This window comes from Neoarius graeffei, chromosome 16, assembly GCF_027579695.1.
Source record: "Neoarius graeffei isolate fNeoGra1 chromosome 16, fNeoGra1.pri, whole genome shotgun sequence".
NCBI classification, from domain to species: Eukaryota; Metazoa; Chordata; class Actinopteri; order Siluriformes; family Ariidae; genus Neoarius; species Neoarius graeffei.
Genome location: NC_083584.1, coordinates 19771043 through 19793430, shown reverse-complemented (window position 1 = coordinate 19793430; position 22388 = coordinate 19771043). Strand labels below are relative to the sequence as shown.

The 22388-nt window shown below is 41.3% G+C and overlaps 1 protein-coding gene across 4 annotated transcripts in view; it reads left to right on the top strand.

Moving 5' to 3' along the window:
* Positions 1 to 22388, top strand: part of recql4 (RecQ helicase-like 4) — a 106830-nt gene that overhangs the window by 71273 nt on the left and 13169 nt on the right. For 3 of the 4 annotated variants that reach the window (XM_060942605.1, XM_060942604.1, XM_060942607.1), the window contains 5 exons: positions 7697 to 7854; positions 10829 to 11006; positions 15466 to 15622; positions 15710 to 15818; positions 16079 to 16196. In XM_060942605.1, coding sequence (XP_060798588.1) covers positions 7697 to 7854; positions 10829 to 11006; positions 15466 to 15622; positions 15710 to 15818; positions 16079 to 16196 — 720 coding nt within the window. Of the gene's footprint in view, positions 1 to 7696; positions 7855 to 10828; positions 11007 to 15465; positions 15623 to 15709; positions 15819 to 16078; positions 16327 to 22388 lie in introns of those variants that run through there. The other variant, XM_060942606.1, reaches the window with a different exon arrangement.

Here is a 22388-nt window from a genome sequence, read left to right as displayed (position 1 = left end):
CTGTTTTGGGACTTATGTGGTTGAAATCCACAGCTACGATGAGAAGTCCCTCTGGATTGGCTGTCTGTTGGTCGCTGATGGCGCAGTACAGTTCACTCAGTGCCTTGTCCCTATCGTCGTTGTTGCAGCTGGGAGGAATGTAAATTGCAACAAGCAGGATGGCAGAAAACTCCCTCGGTAGATAGAAGGGACGGCATTTGATGATCATAAACTCCTCAAGGGGTGAACAGTGTCTGCAAACTACCACAGTGTCCTGACACCAAGCATCCTTGATGTAAACACAGACCCTGCCGCCGTGGGTCTTACCTCCTTCAATGAGGGCTCTGTCTGCTCGATAGCATGTTAGCCGGTCGAGCTGGATGGCGGAGTCCGGTATGCTGTCGTTGAGCCATGTTTCCATGAACACACAAGCACAGCACTCTCTCACAGCCTGCTGGGTCGCTCTCAAAAGGTGAATATAATCCAGTTTGTTATCCAAGGAGCGTACATTGGCGAGTACGATGGACGGTATAGCCGGCTTGTGTGGATTAGCCATTAGCCTGGCCCGGATATCCCCGCGCTTTCCCCGCTTGCGCTTCCTCTGCGGGTGTGCAGCAGTAGTGGGGGTCGATGTCAAAGCGGGCCGCCGGAGTAGGCCGAGGTCATGTAGCTCCTTAGCGTGTGCCGGGTTTAACTCACAGAAAAAAAAAAAGTGTTGCCAATGTCAAAGAGTCCCACGGCTGTATGTGCGCCTCGGGACGGACAATCGCGACGAAAACATACCATCACTTGAGCACACCGACGAAGACAAACATGTAAACACCACATTGTCAGGACAGAGAGGGGCCACTGTGTCCACACGTGCCGCCATCTTGAAAAACCGCTGTGGAGAGAGTGAGCAGCACCAAGTTCCTGGGTGTGTACCTCACCGAGGATCTCTCCTGGAGCAGCAACACCGCATCGCTGGCCAGGAAAGCTCAGCAGCGCCTCTACTTCCTCCGCAGACTGAAAAGAGCTAGCGCACCAGCCCCTATCATGCAGACCTTCTACCGCAGAACTATCATCGAGAGCATCCTGACCAGCTGCATCACTGTGTGGTACGGCGGCTGTACTACATCCTGCCGGAAGACCCTGCAGTGCATAGTGAGAGCAGCTGAGAAGATCATCGGTGTCCCCCTACCCTCCCTTCAGGATATTTACAACACGCCTGGCCCGCAGAGCACTCAGCATTGCGGGCGACTCCACCCATCCCAACCACCACTTCTTCAGCCTCCTGCTTTCTGGGAGGAGAATGAGAAGCCTCCGGGTGAGAACCAGCAGACTGAGAGACAGCTTCATCCAGCAAGCCGTCAGGATGCTGAACTCCCTCCCAGGCCAGCACCCCCTTCCCTTAATACACAAACCAAATGTCACCAGCCACTTTAACGAACTGTAACAAAATTCAATTGCACTATGTAAAAACTGTTTACAATACTGTCTACACAGGTCTTTTTTTTTTTTTTTTTTAAGTTAATTGCACTATATAGAAACTGTTTACACTTTTTACATATCTGCCATATTTATACTTGCACTGAAAATTCTGCTCATACTGCCTTTTTTTTTAGTTAATTGCACTATATAAAAACTGTTTTTACAACCCTGTTTACACTTTATACATCTTTAAAGGTCCCATGGCATCGTTTTTTCATTAATTGTGCGGTGGTCTGTAGTATGAATGAATGCCCTGTGAGCCGGTTTTGGTGAAAAAAATGCTGTGGTTCTCCTGTTTCAGGCTGTTCTAGTTTGGTGGAGGAGCGGGTGGCGGGAGAACGACAGGATTTCAGCTCTTATCATTAATATTCATGACATGTAAACGTGTTATCTCTGATTGGCTAACAGCACTGTGACGCTACCTCCAGTGGGTCAGAACAAGCGGATGTGGGTGTCTTACTATGGCGAGAGAGAAGGAACAAACCGCGAAGGTAAAAATACCGCGCGCTGACGTCATTAAGGTGCGACGCGAGGAAATAAAATAAATTCAACAAATGTTTGGGTTTTTACTGAACAAACAAATAAAATGAACGAGTGACTTAAAAAAAAGAATGTGGGTGTCTTTGTAAAAACTGTTTTGATTGGCTATTATAACAGAGCGTGCTGCATGCTTTTTGGTTTTGTAGCGCAGAGTACCTGGCTAACTGCAGGAAGCGGTTAGCTGCACAGCTAATGTAGCCATTGCAAGGCTAACGCACCGATTTTAAAACACGGCAAAACGACTTAACAGTTATACACTTACTTGTTCGGTGTTTGTGGCTGATGCGGCAGGGATGCTTGGTACGGACCCAGGCTTCAGTGACAGTTGATGTGCAAAACCTGCCCTGTACTGTCCCAAGTTGTGGAAACATTCCTCAGGAAAATGCTTCCGACAAACATACACCGTCTTAGGTAGACTCGACGGCGTATTATTGAAGTAAATAAAATTAAGCCACTGCGTCTTCAGGGTCTCTCCCGTCGGCAGTAAAAACAGACTCCTTTCTGTGTTGTCACATCCATGTACAGCGCAACTTCCATGTTTGGTGGCAACTTTTGAGCTGGGCGGGCAATCCATACGGTGGGTGGGAATCCAGAGGGGGGGCGTGGGGATCATCTCCCTTGCTGACGTAGTAAAGGGAAGAGTTTATCAACGCGCCATTTTGACGCACCATTCTCAAATGTTGACAAAGGGTGGGCATAGTTTGGTTTACACATTATGAAATTTCTAGCCACTGGGGTGACTTAAGAAGGTCAGAGGAACTCATTTTAACGTTAAAAAACCTCAGAAAGTGAAAATTTCATGCCATGGGACCTTTAATCTTTGATAGACTTCACTGCTATACTGTCATATCTGCCATATTTATACTTACACTGAAAATTCTGCTCATACTGCCATTTATATTTAGACTGATAATTACTATAATGTCAGACAGCTTAGCTTGTGTGTAACACCCCCCCCCCCCCCCCCGGTTTTTTTCCCCCACCCCTTTTTTCCTTTTTATAGTTTATATCAGGGGTCGGCAACCTTTGAGACATCGAGTGCCATTTTTCAAATTTTCTCGTCAATGAGTGTGCCACTATCAACAATAATGGTAAAATGACACAAACTACAGGAAAATGACACAAACTACAGGAAAATTTCCAACAAATTTGGAATTTTATTATACATAGGCATGCATATGAGTATTCCTTACAGGTAAATAGATTGTTGTGCTCAGACACAATTTCACATTTTGCTTGTAGGCCTATAATCTGCTCCAAAATCAAGGTAAAAAAAAAAAAACAGTTAACAGCAAAAAAAAATACATCTACCAAAGACTATGATAACTAGGGCTGTAACGATGTGCATATCGAAATCGCAATACGCAGAGCCATGATCCGTGTCGCGATACAAGAAGGCAGAATCGCGGTCCACCCTTTCAAACTTCTCCTCAGCCCAAAAACAGAGGCGCTTCCAAACTTCAATTTATGAATACTTTACTTTTTATTTAAATTACATTTTAAACTTACTTAAATTACTTTTATTTTTTATATCTATTAGTAAGTCGTTTTTTCGCCGACCTGCGACAATCTTCTGCGAGTCACGCAACGTCCACACTCGCCACTGGCAGAGCATTCATTTCTTTTAAGCGGTCGCCATTCTGGTTGCGACGCGGGGAGCGAATCTGTAAACAAGCAGCTCATTGGCTGGCTAGGTGTGCCACAAGCCAATCACAATCACTTGACCGGAAAGGCATGCAGTGTTGCCAGATTGGGCGGGTTTAGGTGCTTTTTGGCTGGTTTTGAACATATTTTGGGGTGGAAAACGTTAGCAATATCTGGCAACACTGAAGGCATGTCTGCTTGGGCGGAAGCCTTCTGCGCCAGTTACATTTTGACACGCGAGCAATGTTTCACCATAAAAATTCCGTAATTTCCATCTGTTTTCCGCGATCACAGAAAATCATTGGCCCTATGAGAGTGAGACAGTGAGAGAGCCACCCCCCCAAAAAAAAAAATCTTAACGGATTTACACGATTTGGAAAAATGACTTTTTCAGAACCGAAAAAAACAGAGCTTCTGGCTCAACAGTATTATTTTGAGAAATAAAACAATCTTTGGATATACATTTGTTCATTTTTGCATACATATTACTCATTCTCTGCAGTGGTCTGAATTATTTGTTATTAAATAGTTAATGTAAGTAAGTAAATGTTAATAAGTCAAAGTTACTACTTTAAAAATACATTTAAAAAAAATCGTGGGTGTATCAAATCGTGGGTCAAAAATCGCGATACGAATCGAATCGTGAGTTGGGTGTATCGTTACAGCCCTAATGATAACCAGATGATTTGTATAACCCAAAATGGAACTGATAGTTGGATTTGTATTTTGTATTTTTTTTTCTCTGAATGTTTCAACTTCTCTGTCTCTGTTTTCTCCTCTGTGATGCTGAGCAGGACCCTCATGCACCCGTGTGTGTCATTATACATAGAATCTTACTGTATTAATCTTCTTATAAACACATCTTATAAACATCTTATGAATCAACAATTAAAGAAACCTCTCATAAATCATTTTAACAAAGGCCAGTGACGCATAAAAATGCATCACAAACGAAACGGCCACAACATTTTATATAAGCAAACAGCAACGTATTTAACTAATCAGTGTGGGCTGAGGCTAAAATGAATCATAGGCTATGCCTCAATTAATATATCTTGCCTACCAGTCAGTGTGATCCCTGTCCTTGCTTTTCTTGGCTGAGCTTTTTTATCTGGGGTTCGCAGTTTGTCACTTTTAATTGTAAACATGCCTCAGAATGGTCCGTCGTCAAACGGCTGCGGGTGGGGCTGAGCACGCTTTTCATGTGCGGAAATACCTGCTCACACAGGTATGTTGAGCCGAACACTGACAAGAGGGCCAACGCAATGTTCTTGAGACAGCTGAACTTCTCTGGTGCAGACGTCCAGCATGTGAGGATGCAGGGTCTTTATATGTCTTCTCATGGTTTGTCTCGAAATGCCGCTTAACGCTGGAAGTTCGGCACACAACGTTTTCACAGCACAAGGTACATACAGCACGATCTTTGACGAAAACAAAACCATATTCTTCCATCCAGGAGGGCTGAAATGCCCTAGCTTTAGTTTTTTTAGCCGGAGGCTCTTTCATCTCTGCACTTGTAACGCTATCAGGTAACTTTTTGATTTTGATGCACGCTAGGCTAATTTTACACATGGGTCTCTGGGAAAGTGGGCGGGAGCTGGGTGGAGAGCGCTGTGGAGCGAATGCGGTTGGAAGATTGTGCTGTCACTCAGATTTTTTTTTTTTTTGCTGATACTGGTCCAGTGTTGTGCGTGCCAGTGATTATGCTGCCGCGTGCCAGCAGTGGCACGCGTGCCAGCAGTGGCACGCGTGCCATAGGTTGCCGACCCCTGGTTTATATCTTGTACCTATATTTTATATTTCATGTTTATTACTGTTTGCACTGTGGACAAGAGGGAAACGCAATTTCAATTCTCTGTATGTCCTGCACATATGGCATTATTGACAATAAAGTTGACTTGAACTTGAAAACAGTTGATGGTAGACAGATATTTAGGCCAAACAAAATGTGTGTTTCCAGTTATCTGACTGACCCTGTAAAAACACTGCGACCCTTCAACTGTTTATGACCACGATAAACAAGCTATTTCTCGCGCCCGACCCTACCTGCTTGGCAGCCACCTGGCGAGTCAAACGAGAACCGCTAGGGCGTGTCTCATAAGCCGCTCGGTATTTGCCGAAAGACACGAGGCCCGTCAGGAGTAAATTGACAACCAACACGCCCAGTTGTGTCCCGAGGCGCGGGGCTAGCCGGCCCTGGCAGCGCTGGTTCATTGGGGACAGGGCAGAGGTCGCTGGCTGGCAAGTTTGGGGAGGCTGGGACCTCCCCTGTGCGAGTTACGAGCGTCCAAAGTCGGGCTGGTTCGGGTGATAGAAACGAAACTAAAGCGGAGCACCGTGGCTCTTCGTCCCGAGGCGCGGGGCTAGCCAGGCCTGGCAGCGCTGCTTTGTTGGGGGAGAGGGCAGAGGTCTCATTGGGGAAAATAATTTAGTGTGGATATGGCTAGATAGTGATTTGAAATAATGCATACATCACAAGGAACTGTTTGCTCAGGGTATAAATCAGGTATTCAACACTTCCAATGCTATTCTATACTCAACTTAAGATATCTGAATTGATGATAAATATGAAATTGGAGGAGTTTGTATCAGTGAAATGATACATTCCTTGATTTCCTCCTGATTTAAACCTTAGAGCAAATAGTATGAACCATGGACTAACAGGGCTGAAAAATGAAAGCATTTGCATTTATTTTGCAGCACAATTTACAAACACAGAATAGGAAACTTAAATATAGGAAATTTAGTTTCTTTACTTGAAAAGAAAATGGCACAGAGCAGCTGTATTCATTAGAACAACATACAGTAAGTGAACATTGCATTCATAGACAGAATAAGAAAAAAACATGAAGCAAATATAATGTCATTAAGGCCGAGATGTTAGGCATGCACCCTCTCTCTCTCTCATTATCTCTAGCCGCTTTATCCTGTTCTACAGGGTCGCAGGCAAGCTGGAGCCTATCCCAGCTGACTACGGGCGAAAGGCGGGGTACACCCTGGACAAGTCGCCAGGTCATCACAGGGCTGACACATAGACACAGACAACCATTCACACTCACATTCACACCTACGCTCAATTTAGAGTCACCAGTTAACCTAACCTGCATGTCTTTGGACTGTGGGGGAAACCGGAGCACCCGGAGGAAACCCATGCGGACACGGGGAGAACATGCAAACTCTGCACAGAAAGGCCCTCGCCGGCCACGGGGCTCGAACCCGGACCTTCTTGCTGTGAGGCGAAAGCGCTAACCACTACACCACCGAGGCATGCACCCAATTTTGATAAACACACAAGACATCAGCTTTAAGTATGAAAGTCCCCACTAGTATATAAAAATATATTTTGGAAATGTTCAGAACTGAAGGGATAGATCTAGGTACTGGACCACCACCAAATAGATCATCTGCCAAAATATTCCCATTTTACCTGGAAAATGAAAGTATGCCATCATTATTAGAACAATTTATATACAAGTGCATCCTTATATCATCAACGATATCTGATGACTAGGTTTAGTTTTGAACGAGTATTTTGCAAAAAAAAAAAGTTTTCAAAGGAAACGTCTCACTTTTTCCGACCTACCCTAGAACATTTGTCGTAAACTTTTGGGATGAATAAATTTTTTTTACCTACCTACCTACCCTATTTTGAAAACCCAGGAAACGCATATTATTTTGTTTGGCCTTACCATTATCAGCTTATAGGAAGTGCCATTTGGACTTTCATTTGGCACCATGACCTTTGACCTTGAGTTTGACATTTCAGTCATTCAAGGTCATGGATTTTAATAGAACTATAACCTGACAGCTGATGATTGAAAAGTATTACCATGATCAACATATATAGGTATAAAATAAGTGCTGCCAGGCGAGGTTTGTTTTGCCTGGAAACATTTGTTTGCCTTGCAACTGGAACTTCTGCAGCTTCTGTAGGTCAAATGAATGAATGATTGATTTGATTGTTTGATTGATTGATTGATTGATTGATCACAATCGAGAACTTCACAGCTCAGTGGTGTGAATGTTAACATGCAACATGGTCCCACTCTCCACGCTGTGTCAGGTGCGCTCCTGTGGCTGTGGTTCTGGCGAGGAAGCGTCTGGCCGGCAAAAAGGTGGAGGACTGTGACTCTGTGGAGTTTGACGTGGTGGAGTTGGCAGACACTATGGGCTGGCAGCTCCCGCTGGTCAAGAGGGGACTGAGACAGCTACAGTGGAGTGGTACGTATGGTACATACATATTTCTTTACACTGGATAAATTGTTCTTCTCTTAGTTTTGTTCTGAAGCTGTATGATTTAATATATTTAGCAAATTGGAAACTTTTGTGTTTTATATTGTACAAAATATGTGTCTAAATCATCACACACTCACCTGAAAACACAATTATGACTCCGCTATTTTTATATATATATATATATATAATTATTTATATTTATTTATCAGCTGGGAGGTCCGTGTCGTGAAATACCGTGACCAAGGTCTTGAAAGTACTGACTGAAGTCATGGTATTTCACCATACAGACTGACCTTAAGCTGGTAAATAATATATATATATTTTTTTCTTTACCAAATTCTAACAGAAAACGAGAGCGCCCGAAAGGGAAAACCGAGCTGAGCCGCCATTTTGAATCCTCATTCACGGCTGTAATGCAAATGGCTTCCTCCTCGGTACACAAGTGCACTTCCATGGCAGGAAAAAAAATAAACTACATTTTGCCGCCTATATAGTCCCCTATTTATACAAATAGGAGTCATTCAGGATTCAGCCATGTTTTTGCTCGGCGTTAGCAACAGTTACAGGTTTTTAGCTTTCTCCTGAAATGTTGTAGCAGAGCTACAATGGAATGGTTTAGATCAAAGAATATTCATGTGTTAGAATGGCCCAGTCAAAGTCCAGACCTAAATCCCACTGAGCATCTGTGGCAAGACTTGAAAATTGCTGTTCACAGACGCTCTCCATCCAATCTGTCTGAGCTTGAGCTATTTTGCAAAGAAGAATGGGCAAAAATTTCAGTGTCTAGATGTGCAAAGCTGGTAGAGACATACCGCAAAAGACTTGCAGCTGTAATTGCAGCAAAAGGTGGCTCTACAAAGTATTGACGCAGGGGGGCTGAATACTAATGCACACCACATTTTTCAGATTTTTATTTGTTTAAAATGTTGAAGACCATTTATCATTTTCGTTTCACTTCACAATTATGTGCTACTCTGTGTTGGTCTATCACATAAAATCTCAATAAAAAACTTTTAAGTTCGTGGTTGTAAGGTGGAAAAATGTGAAAAAGTTCAAGGGGTATGAATACTTTTGCAAGGCACTGTAACTTGTACTTTGCCAATTTCATGAGGGTGTACGTTCTTCTGAAATCAACTCCTCTGACAATTTGTGGAGGAATTTCACCAAACTTGGCAAAAGGCTTTGTTATATGACAGTTATACGCACATCGAAATTTCATTAAATTTGGGCAAATTTTTACCAGAGTTATGCCCTTGATTATTAACAAACTTGTACTTTGGCAATTTCAATAAGGTGTGCTTGCTTTCTGAAATCAACTTCCCTCACAATTAATATCCCCCGCTGGCCGACAGGCCCGAAGGGGGATTACGTCGTGGTGATGTCCGACCGTCCGTTCATCCCGGGAAGGGTACTCGCCTTCTGAAATCAACTCCTCTTACAATTTTTGGAGGAATTTCACGTTGAATGAACGCGAATGCACGTTGTTTAAATGCTTTTCTTAAAGGACCCATGGCATGGTGGTTTGTTGATGCTTTAAACGGGCTCGTGGAGGTTTCCGGATGTTATATCCGCAGCCTTTCTCGAAATGAACCCTCGGCACGTAGATATAGCCTCCTGGGAGAAAGCCCCATTTCAGCGCTTTTCCCAGTGCGTCGTTTTGCTAATGAGAAGCAGGAGGTGGGGAAGGGTAGAGGATGGGGGCGGGCCATGGGGGGAGGGGCTTGACCAAGCTGCGCGCGCACATACTCGCTGCTATCAGCGCCTGTAGCCACGCTGCTAAGACAAAACCCCGTTCTCCCTCAGACTCCTTTCGTAAACTCAACGTGACACAGAGAGTGAGAGTGTTCGGAGTGGTAGTTTACGAACGTATAATACCCTAGGCTTGAACACGCACTCCATAACCAAAGAGGATAGAAGCAGCAACTACAGCAACATAGCGCTTATCCAACAGAAGACATGCATTGCGGAGCGATAGTCAAACATAAGCTCATAAGTTACAGTCAATTTCCAGACTAAACTCAGTTTAACAGAGCATGCTGCATGCTCTTTAGTTTTGTAGCGCAGATTACCTGGCTAACTGCAGGAAGCGGTTAGCTGCACAGCTAATGTAGCCATTGCTAGGCTAACGCACCGATTTTAAAACACGGCAAAACGACTTAACAGTTATACACTTACTTGTTCGGTGTTTGTGGCTGATGCGGCAGGGATGCTTGGTACGGACCCAGGCTTCAGTGACAGTTGATGTGCAAAACCTGCCCTGTACTGTCCCAAGTTGTGGAAACATTCCTCAGGAAAATGCTTCTGACAAACATACACCGTCTTAGGTAGACTCGACGGCGTATTATTGAAGTAAATAAAATTAAGCCACTGCGTCTTCAGGGGCTCTCCCGTCGGCAGTAAAAACAGACTCCTTTCTGTGTTGTCACATCCATGTACAGCGCAATTTCCATGTTTCGCTCGCTTAGGTGATGCCATGTTGTCGTGTCCTCTATGGTCTCCTCACTACAACTGGGCGGGGCAATCCATACAGTGGGTGGGAATCCGGGGGGGGGGGGGGGGGGGGGGCGTGGGGATCATCTCCCTTGCTGACGTAGTAAAGCTTATCAACGCGCCGTTTTGACGCGCCATTCTCAAATGTTGGGCGTAGTTTGGTTTACACATTATGAAATTTCTAGCCACTGGGGTGACTTAAGAAGGTCAGAGGAACTCATTTTAACGTTAAAAAAACCTCAGAAAGTGAAAATTTCATGCCATGGGACCTTTAAACCGTTCGATGTTTTTTTTTTTTTTTGTTTGGTTTTTTCCTCAGAAATGTGTTCTCATGATACAAACTATACATTAGTCTGCATTTGAAAATGAAATTAGGATTTTTTTTTTTTTGCAGTATAATCTGCATTTTAAGTGCTTTCTTGTTGCCAGTTTGTTGTGATTGATGCGGTGTGTCTGGGTTCTTTTGGAGGCTCGGGACGGAGCGGTATCCACGTAGAGTTCTCTGCTCTGTCCTTCTATTTCCGCTCCTATGGAGACCTGACGGCTGAAGAACTGGACGAGGTGTGCGCGTTTCTGTACGACAGGGTTCAGACGCAGGAGAGGACGCAGCTCTATCAGCTCAAAGCCTCCTTCAAAGCCTTCCGCAGGTCACACAGATGTACACACACTCACTCACTCACTTTTTCTTCGTTGTCGATCATTTCAGCTTTGAAGTTTATCTTGTTTCAGGTACGAGACCTTGATATTATCTGGCATTTCAGTGATAAGATGTTGAACCATACTTCATGGCCTTCTTGCTAGTTTCTCTGTACTTACTGTATGAGCAACTTGCTTCAAAGTGTTCTTTATACTTTTAAACAGTTTGTCGGTGCAAAAGTTCTCATATACTGTATATTTGGTGGAATCCAGATAACATAAGGATTAAAGGTAGACCGCCTTTCAGATTTTTCAAGTGTAGGTCATAAAAAGAATGTTCCCTGACACCCAGTTATTTTTTAGTGGACTGAAAGCGACTGAATTTGAATCACAGACTTTCAATTTTATTTTTTTTTAAAATAGAACAATTAATGAATTTAAGGCCACATGGCCCTAAATTCTCCGCTATTTTTTCCTGCTTCACCATGACCCAATTCAAGATACTACGTCATGCATGACGTGGTGAGCTTTCCCCGTTCACGCAAGGCATTGTGGGATACAAATTTGAAACAGGAGAGAAAAATGGAGGATGCGAGTGTGCGAATGAAATGTGAAAAAACCGACTACAGTAACGGAAAGCAAGAAGAAAAGACGTTATGTTATATACAGAGGAAAGGAAACGCAGGACCAGACTAATAAATATCAGCAGTCAGCGAGCACCTCGGTGTGATCAGCTGTTCGTTTAGCGACAGAATGATGGAACTGTCAGTGCACGCTCAAAGTAAACCTGCGCATGCGCACACGGACTTCCTTTGTCTGCTTGACTGCACGAAGCGAGCGATTTCATGCACATTATTTGCTTTAATCCCATCAAATTAAATAACTTCCCAGCCACAGAATGACAGTTTTGTGAAATATTACAGAAATAAACATTGACCAAATTTCAGAGTGAACTAAATTTCACCGATTTTTTTGAAATCGAAAGGCCGTCTCGCTTTAATATAATATTCAAGGTGTGCTGAACAACTGTTTCGAGTGCTGACACTGGAGACTCCTTCTATCAGTAATAAATAAACATCTCTTTACAGAAAGATTCATTCGTGTTAAATAGTCCAATGCTTTTTAAAAAGATGCTGTAAGAGACATCATATATCAGCTAGTTTTAACATCTTGGAGCTTTTGGAGAAGTGTGAGCGCCATCTTTTTAATAAAATTAAAAATAGAGGGGGGCGTCGTGGATAAATCCGGGGATTCGATTCCGGCCCGAGGTCATTTCCCGATCCCTCCCTGTCTCTCTCTCCCGCTCATTTCCTGTCTCTACACTGTCCTATCCAATAAAGGTGCAAAAAGCCCCCAAAAATATCTTTAAAAAAAAAATTTAAAAATAGAGACCATCCTTTATATAGCTTCCTTAGGCAGCTGGGCCATAAAAGGTTCACGCTGCATGCTGCACGCTACACGCTACACGCGTGTAAAGAAAAGTGGACAAACGTAGCATGACTTGCTCTGGGCCATAGAACGGCGTTCACGTTGCACGCTGCACACTTCACGCGTGAAGCGAGAAATGAACATGCACACTTTTTTCTAGGCGTGAAGATGGAAATTCCAGTCAATGCATGCGGTCACCGCCGCGCCAGCAAATCAGAACGGGTCTAGGGAGATAACTCTATGCTTTCAGGGGAAAACTTCAGAAAAAATATAATTGAATGGTATAATTGAAAAATAGTTCTTCATCGGGATTGTCAAGCAGATTATAGAATGTTCGGTGAAATTCACCACGGGTTTCTCTCAGAAGGAAGTGTTCTCGGCTCCAAATTCTGTTCCTTTTTCTCTTCCTCTGTCTCAGTAAAAGCAGAATGAGGCAATCGTCGTCATCCGAAGAGTCCATATTGTTGGTTACTCGATCAAAGTAGAACAGACGCAACACGTGAACATCCAAGCATGAAGTTTAATGGCCCAGGGTCCGGTTCTTCACGTGAACGTGTAGCGTGCAGCGTGAACCTTCTATGGCCCAGCTGCCTTACTATGTATAAAGAATCATCTGAGTGTCTTAGAAATAGAACATGTATAAGACCTAAGAGAAATACTGAACGTTTCAAGGATAGTTTTTAAGAGTTAATATTTAAGTACAATTTAGCTATATAATTTTTTTTTTAAAAGATTTTGTGGTATTTTTCAGAATTGTAAATATTGCAATTATTAATTTGCACTAGCAGTGCTGGCACAGATTGTTACTCTCGCTCAGGATCTTTCCTTATTATTATTATTATTATTATTATTATTGTTCTCCAAAAGTTTTTAAGAGGCTCTTTCTCTCTCGGTTTTCAACCGTCATGAAATCTCCCATGAAGAATGCCTCTGGGCTGAATTACGTTGCTATGACGTTTGGTGCTGATCCGGATCACCAAAACGGGATTTTTTTCAATCACTTAGAGCTGTCAATTTTCATGATTTTTTTTCAATTATTTTTTAAAAAATATTTCGTTCAGGGCAGCAGGGCGCAACTTTTCCTCACTAAGCGTCATTCTCTATCTCTTACCGTTCCAGATCTATAGGGTACGGTGACCAGACGACCTGCTTTCTAACAGCTAGCGCAAATTAGCGTGATTTTAGTCAAAGTATCTGTCTTTTTTTTTTTTTTAATTGTAACATCTGATATGTACTTTTATCCGATGAAATGGACATTTGACATTGATAGTATCATTTTAAAAAGATCAGTTTTAATTAACTGATTATTATACTTGGATCGTTATGCTTAGTGGATCGTCTGACTTTCAAGTACTTGTGTAGGTTACTATGGAAACGATGGCATATATAGGGAATGTACAAGAGTGCATTGAGTTCCAGGTGGCATTACTGTCAGAGCTGCTGTTGGAGAAAATGATATATTTTGACCAATCAGAATCGAGAGTTTCGACAGCACTGTTGTGTGAATATCTACCCCCCCCCCCCCCCCCCCCACCAAACTTGTTGACTAGAACAGGATTTTTCAAAGTGTGGGGCGCGCCTCCCCTAGGGGGCGCCAGAGTGCTTCGGGGGGGGGCGCAATGTGAGGAAAAAATAAACCAGAATAAGTTACTATTGCGGACACTTAGTGAACTTCAGCTAGCCTTTGCCAGAGACAAAATGGATCGATATTTAGTACCTAAAGCTACAGTGAGTGAGGAGACAGAGTCTGGGCCAAGCAAAAAAAGAAGGAAGTATGACCACGATTATTTAAAGTTTGGATTTTCATGGACTGGATCTGAAGATGCTCCACTGCCACAGTGTGTTGTCTCCCAAGAGGTGCTAGCTAACGATGCTATGAGATGTTTTAAAAAAGCACAGATGTTTAAAGTGTGTAAAAAAAAAAAAAAAAAAAGGTTTTAAAAAAGCACAGATGTTTAAAATGTGTAAAAAGAGGTTTTAAAAAAGCTCATATGTTTAAAATAAAAAAATAAAAATGTGTACAACCATTTTTTTTAAATACGAGTGGAACATTAAGTATAGCAACAATACAAATTGTAAGGGGGGGGGGGGGGGGGCGCTGCTGTTTATTTGCTCTCTGAGGGGGGGCTGACTCTCCCACACTTTGAAAACCCCTGGACTAGAACCTTAGAACGGCAAGATCTCGAAATGCTCGTTTCTGTTCCCTTATTTATTTATGTATTTATTTGTACCTACATATTATTTTGACTTTACACTGGTGTTTAAAGGAACAGTCCACCGTACTTCCATAATGAAATATGCTCTTATCTGAATTGAGACGAGCTGCTCCGTACCTCTCCGAGCTTTGCGCGACCTCCCAGTCAGTCAGACGCAGTCAGACGCGCTGTCACTCCTGTTAGCAATGTAGCTAGGCTCAGCATGGCCAATGGTATTTTTTGGGGCTGTAGTTAGATGCGACCAAACTCTTCTGCGTTTTTCCTGTTTACATAGGTTTATATGACCAGTGACATGAAACAATTTCAGTTGCACAAATTGAAACGTAGCGATTTTCTATGCTATGGAAAGTCCGCACTATAATGACAGGCGTACTAACACCTTCTGCGCGCTTCGGCAGCGCATTGATACGGAGCTCAGATATCAATGTGCTGTCGAAGCGCGCAGAAGGTGTTAGTACGCCTGTCATTATAGTGCGCACTTTCCATAGCATAGAAAATCGCTACGTTTCAATTTGTGTAACTGAACTTGTTTCATGTCACTGGTCATATAAACCTATGTAAACAGGAAAAACGCGGAAGAGTTTGGTCGCATCTAACTACAGCCCCAAAAAATACCATTGGCCATACTGAGCCTAGCTACATTGCTAACAGGAGTGACAGCGCATCTGACTGCGTCTGACTGACTGGGAGGTCGCACAAAGCTCAGAGAGGTACGGAGCAGCTCGTCTCAATTCAGATAAGAGCATATTTCATTATGGAAGTACGGTGGACTATTCCTTTAACCTGTTTGATTTTTATTCTTAAGTAATATACTGTGTGCGCGCAGCGTTGCATATCGGAACTGTAGCTTCTGCATGGATGAGCTGGATGAAGCCCGGAGCCTGAGGCTGAAGCAGCTTTTGGCTGATTATTTTGAAAAGAGGCGAGACCTGGACATGACCAAGTATGAGGAGGAGCAGGACGACACGTTCAGCAAGTCGAAGGTGTGTTTAACATGTTTATGACCATGGTTTTATCAGAACAAGTTTGAACATGTAGCATAAAGCAGAACTATCTGGTCACTGTGTCAGATGAAGGACTGGGAGGAGCAGATCTGCGCTGATGTGAGAGGTTTCCTGGCCAGTCGGAGTGATGAAAAGTTCTCAGGCCGCGCCGTGGCAAGGATTTTCCATGGGATTGGTGCGTTTCCTCATTTTCCTCAATTTCCACCTTCTAGACATCACGTCATCATTTGTCTGAAATTACATTTTCCCTCCCTAGATTTATTCCGAAGACATTTGACGTCACTTAATTCAAATAAAAAGCTCAAATCTGTTGTAACTCATTCCTTTGTAGTAATTAAAAAAAAAACATATATAAAATTTATATATATAATTTTTATATTTATATATTTATTTATTTATTTATTTATTTATTTATTTTTTACACTCGATTCTCAGGAAGTCCGTGTTATCCGGCGCAGACGTACGGCCGAGACCGGCGTTACTGGCGAAAATATCTCCAGTTTGACTTCAATGAGATCATCCGCTTAGCCACTCAGGAGATTATTAGAACAAGGTAACTGAGCAGAGACTCCGTGACTCCGTGATTTGTCATTTTATATCTGTACATCATATCTCTCTGCTTTAATAAATAATCTAATTTATTGGTTTTACTGAATAATTGAATAAACTGGTTTTTGGTTTTTTTTTCCTACTCGTTCATTTACTTTTCATCTCTCGGCACCACGCGTAAACTTTTCTTTACTGCTGAAGCACAGCTGCAGAACCGTTTACTCTGTTTTCTGGGGGACGATTTAGAGACTTAAATACAGGACAAAGATAAAAAGAGGCAGTAAATTGCTGAATATTGTTAAATATTAGATTTAAAAAAAAAAAGCTCTGGTTTAATCATATAAAAAGAAATCAAAGTATTGTATAAAATAGTGGAAAGGTTTTTTTTTTTCAATCGTAATGAAAACTAGTTTTTAAAATGTTTAATTAAAATACTTAAATCTGTGTTTTAATTTATTTTTTTATTTTATAAAATTAAATTAAAGTTACAATTAGTTTAATTTTTAATTTTTAAAATTAATTGTATTAAATGAATCCTTTTTAAACATTTTTCAATAAAAATTAATTGCATTTTATAAATGTATTTAATTAATTCATATTTTTAATTTAATCACTGTACAAATTATTAAAATTATGCAACAGTACAAAATATTTGAATGAATGAATTTATTTATTTCGAACATGTATAAAAATGTATGTAACTATTTGTACATACAAAAGAAAGAAAATGAAAAAAGTGACAAAAAAAAAAGAACAAATAAAATAACATAAAGAGCTAATACATTACAATACACCGCACATTGTTCGAAAAAGGAGTGGGAAGAAGTACAATACTTTTTTTTAATTTCCCACCCCTTTTTAACTACCCCGAAATCCAAACTACATTAATACACCTATAAAAATATATACATACACATATATACACATACACACACACACACATACATACATACATACATACATATATACACATACATACATATATATATATATATATATATATATATATATATATATATATACACACACATTTTATATATATATATATATATACACACACACACACAAACACACACGTATATACAAACACGTACACTTCATAAATATCTATATAAATATATAATTACAAAAAAAATATCTACTACATACTTATCCCTGTAAATATGAAGATATCTATCCCCATAAATAAATATATACCATATACTAAGCTAGTTCTAATAAAATACTACTACTAATAATAATAATTTTGGTATGCCCGTTTTTTTTTTTTTTTAATTCATGTCTTAAATTGACCTCAGTCAAAAAAAAGCGTGCTCTGATTAAAGACAGGACAAAGCAACAAATACAATCATGACGTATCCTTTTATATGACGACACCCATTTTAAGATGTCCGGTTGCATAATGAAGTACATTTTCAACTGCTGAAGTCTCCGATTGTTTGCTTTGCCAGTAATCGGTTAATATTAGCCCGCCTGATGGGCATAGTTTCAGTTTTTCACGTCTCTTTCTTGACTTTCCCAGGTTTCGTATCAGCTTTCTAACCCAGAGCATTAACATGGCATGTACACTAGAGGGCAGTGTTGCTTAATGGTGCTGGTTTTGCCCAGTAGTGCTTAGTACTGGTCTTGCACCTAATTGATGGCTGCTGTTTGAAGTCTCGGGCATCTGGAAAAGAAGCTTTAAAGGAGAAGCAGAAAAAGTCAAAATGAAATAAAATTAATGTTTTATTATGAGCACACTTTTACGCTTTCTCATGACAACCTGCATCACCTTGACGAGAGAGGGGGGAAAAAAAAAGAGACGCACGAAGGAACGACTGTTTATAGTCGTTATGATGCAAGTAATAACAGGAACTAGCATTTCGCAGACATTCCAAAATATTAAATGTAGCTATAAATGGATAAAAGTGCAGCGTGTGTCAATAAATGAAGCTTGCGGTCGGAGTCAAACCACTGTGTTATGAGAAGAATAAACACTGGTGTTAAAGGAAAGCAATCCGTAACATTGTGGGGGAATGGGTAAGACCTGGTCACATCAGGCTGCATCGTTGATTAGTTTCCTGTAACGACATTGTCTAATTTTGTGCACTTTTACCCTGTGATCCAATTCATTCAGGTGAACGAGCTCCCACTCCTCCAGCCAGACTTCAGGCTTTGAACTCCTTGACTTTTAGCGTTTCTCTTTGCTCAGGATCGAGGTTCTTTACAAAATGCCTGTTTTTTTTTTTTCTCCTTCTTGTTGGAAAGCTCAGACTTCTCGAAACTTCGGTAATTTACTTGATCTCTTGTGGTTCTTTCAGAACACTTTTATACTCCTCAGTTTTTGGAGACGTCTCACACTGACCTTTTCAGGCTTTATTATACTGTAGAACCCAGTGTTTCTCAGCACATCGTGCTTCCTATTGGGAAACTTTGAGCTCATTTACTTAGTCTTTCACAACACACACACACACGTGAGTGAAAACCAAAGCGCGTATGATAAGGAAGGAGACTGACGATTATATGGACTCCCAGGATCATCGTTCACTTGGTTGATGCTTTACTTAAACAGCATTGCTATCAGTGTGCAGATTTTTTTTTCTACTGACACTCCTGAAAGCCAACACCAGATTGTAGATTAACTGTAAAGTAAACACCGTTGATTCAAAACATTCCATGGTTTTGAAAACATCTGGTAAAGTGTAACTGAATAACCCCAGACCAGCATTGTGTGTATGTAGCATCATAAGACAGAAGAAGTCGTCTTTATTTGGTCACATGTACTCAAGCACAGCGAGATTCCTCCTCTGAAACAGTGGCACACAAGTGAGCAATGAACACACACACACACACACGTGCAAAAAGCAGTGGGCAGCTATGCGACAGCACCCAGGGAGCAGTTGGGGGTTAGGTGCCTTGCTCAAGGGCACTTCAGCTATGATAGTGAGGGAAGGAAAGTGCTGTTTATTCACTCAACTCGCCTCATATTTTTCCTACCAGTCCAAGGAATTGAACCAGCGACCCTTTGGGCCTAAGGCTGCTTCTCTAACCTTCTGCCCTCAGTCCATCGTACAGTAATTTGTGTAAGGAATAAAACACTTTTGGGGTTGTGCCGTTATAGGAAATTAACCAACGATGTGCTGCTGGTTAATGTTACCATCTCAGTGTGGATTATTTTCCTATGAAATCATGTCTTGAAGTGTTTTATTCCTCTTACACGACAGAATTTCAATAAAATAGACTTCATGTCAAAACCACAGTGAATTTCCTGGAATTACACTTTGACTATAGCCTCGGTCACAACCGGCCGTACGTGCTCCTACGGCCGGTCTACGTGCAAGAAACGCACGGAGGGCGCGCGCGGGATGTGCTGATTTTCGAGCCGTAGACCGGCCGCAGAGGTTCTTTGTCATGTCAAACAAACTCTACGGGCGCTTACGTTTTTTTTTTTTCAGGTTGTAAGACAAACTTACGGCCAACGTGCGTCTTTCTCCATGAACAAAAAAAAAAGCAGCGATTTGGGAAACGCCAAAAATCGCACGGCCAAAAAATCGTACGTCCGGTTGTGACCTAGGCTTATACAGGACACAGTCACAGAGCCTAATCTAGGGCGCGTAATATGCGTTTTTTATCTGTCTGTCGCACATCCACTTTTTGGGCGCGAGAGTGATATCGCGTATCTATTAATTTTGTCGCGCATTTATAAGTAGAGAGCGTGTAGTTGTGTTTTACTGAATCTTGTGCGTATCAATTTGTCAGCACCCGCTAGCAAGCACTGCGGTAAATACAGCGTTGTTGACACACCAATCGGAAAATATCGGAAAGGACCGAAGTATTCCGAATGGTTTATTTAGTGGGTAAAACAGTTTTGTGAACTATTATATCATTGGTCACTGAACCGGAAGACAGTGTATCTCAACCAATCGTGTGAAGTGTTTTAAAAATACCCAAAAGCACTGGCATATCGTTCTGTCTCATCCAAACATAACATTCAGAGCCTCCAGGATTTCGCGATTTGCAACATCAACGCAAATTCAACCAATCCCTGCGAATTCAGGGCGGTGTTGCAGTTCTATCCAATCACCGCAACTTTCCCGCAAATTTGACCAATCGTTGGCGTCGTCTTGCGGTGACGTCGACAAACTACCTTCCGCCTTACTTCCGTGTATACGTTCAAGAGAAGCAGCATGCGCACAGTGTTGCCAGATTGGGCGGTTTTAAGTGCATTTTGGCGGGTTTTGAACATATTTAGGCTGGAAAACGTCAGCAGTATCTGGCAACACTGCATGATGTTTACAGTGAAGCACTGTGTGCACTTTTATTTATTTTTTTTTAACTTAATACAAGAAATTAATGGATGCCAACATTTTTGCCAAAATGGTATTTTATTTTCCATTGTTTAGGCAGCTTCAGCATCATACTGTGAGATTCTGTTCAAATTGTTTTTTTTTTTCCTTCTATTTTATTTCCTTCTATTTTATTTATATTTTATTTTCTTTTTTTTTTCCTTCTATTTTTCCTTTTATTTTATTAGTTTATAATTATTGTTTAATTTAGTCTTCAGGAGAGACTGCCTGCACACAGTACTAGTATTAAGTGTTTTTTCTTACATGAAAGCTGAGGCATTTATATTATATACTAAGTAACTTTAAAAACGCACAATGGAATTCAACACGATATCACTTTAGATCCATGCATATATTTGAAATTTGATATTGTATGTAATGCACACACATCTTGAAACATCGATAAAGGACATTTATTGTCAAACTCAATAATTAATTCACAATAAAAAAATTCAAAGTGACAGTTGGTCCATGTTCGGACCGTCATGCTGGAGATTCTGGGTCTGTGTCGTCCAGGGGTCTCAGCAGCAGTGACTGAGGGTGTCAGGAATCTGTCACGGAGGTGAGCTAGCCTGATGTGCTGATCCTGAACTGGCGTTGTGACTCGAGGCTGACCAGGGCGTGGACGATCCCTGGTGCTCCCTGTCTGTCTGTAACGCTGACTCAAACGGGAAATGGTCGAATGATGAACACCGAAGTGCCGGGCGACCTCTGTCTGTGTACTTCCGGCACGCAACATCCCGATGGCCTGTTCACGTTGATTTTGGCTTAGGCGTGGCATCTTCAATAATGACAATTTTCCCATCATTTCCCCCGGGTATTTATAGGCAAGACTGTGTGTGTACAGTGTATGCAAAATTTGTTTGAAAATTAAAGCCTGTCCATGTCATTGACTACCCGAGTCATATTGTACGTTATTGAGTACAACGCCCTTAAATTCTGATTTGAGCACAGATTTGGAACTTATTCGGGCGGAACGAAGTTATTTTTCCATTGTGATATATTTCTTTTCTTCTTGAGATAAACTCAGCACGAATTCAGCAAGTTTTATCAATGTGCGTTTTTAAAGTTACTTAGTGTATTTTAAGGTAACTTCATGTTGTGCTGTGAGGTTCTCTGCACTTTAACTTTTGAACCAGCAGGTGCATTTGGATAAGTAAAGCCTATTTTTCTGCATTTTTGTAGTCCTGGTAATCTTACACATTCTACATGATTGCTAGTTTTGTTTTGTTTTTTTTTGAGTAATTTGTTTAATTTTTCTTGTTGAAAGTTCAATTTAGTATTATGCTATTGATATTCTAAAAGTAAAGATTAATAAAACTGTTCTGTTTATAGATGTACTCTTGAAAATATCTACCAATGTATTACTTATTTTTTCTGTCCCCACTAACTGGAACAAATGAGGGATATTTTTACCCATGTTAATATTTTCTGTCCCCTGTTTCTACAGCTAGTGAGGGATCTGTCCCCTATTTTCAAATTCCTAGATTAGGCTCTGACGGTCATAGAAGCAAGTTATCTCTAATCACGCTGTCGGTTTTCACTCAAATTCACCTCGAAGTACATATGACAATAAAATTGAACTGAATTTACTCCCTTTTGAGTCCGGTTCCTCTCAAGAGTTCATGTCGTCAAGATTCAAGAGTTTTCTTCCCACCATCACCTCTGGTTTGCTCATTAGGGATAAATTTATGCATTCTATTCACATTCACTGGATATGAGCAATCGCGCACTCTGATTGATTGGCTACTCTACTACTAGGATATCAGCTCATATACCATGAGTAGAGAAAAACAAAATGGCAGAGCGTGTTGCTGAACCAACCGAGGATGAAATAAAAACTACTTGAAAACAAAACCCTCAAAAAGACA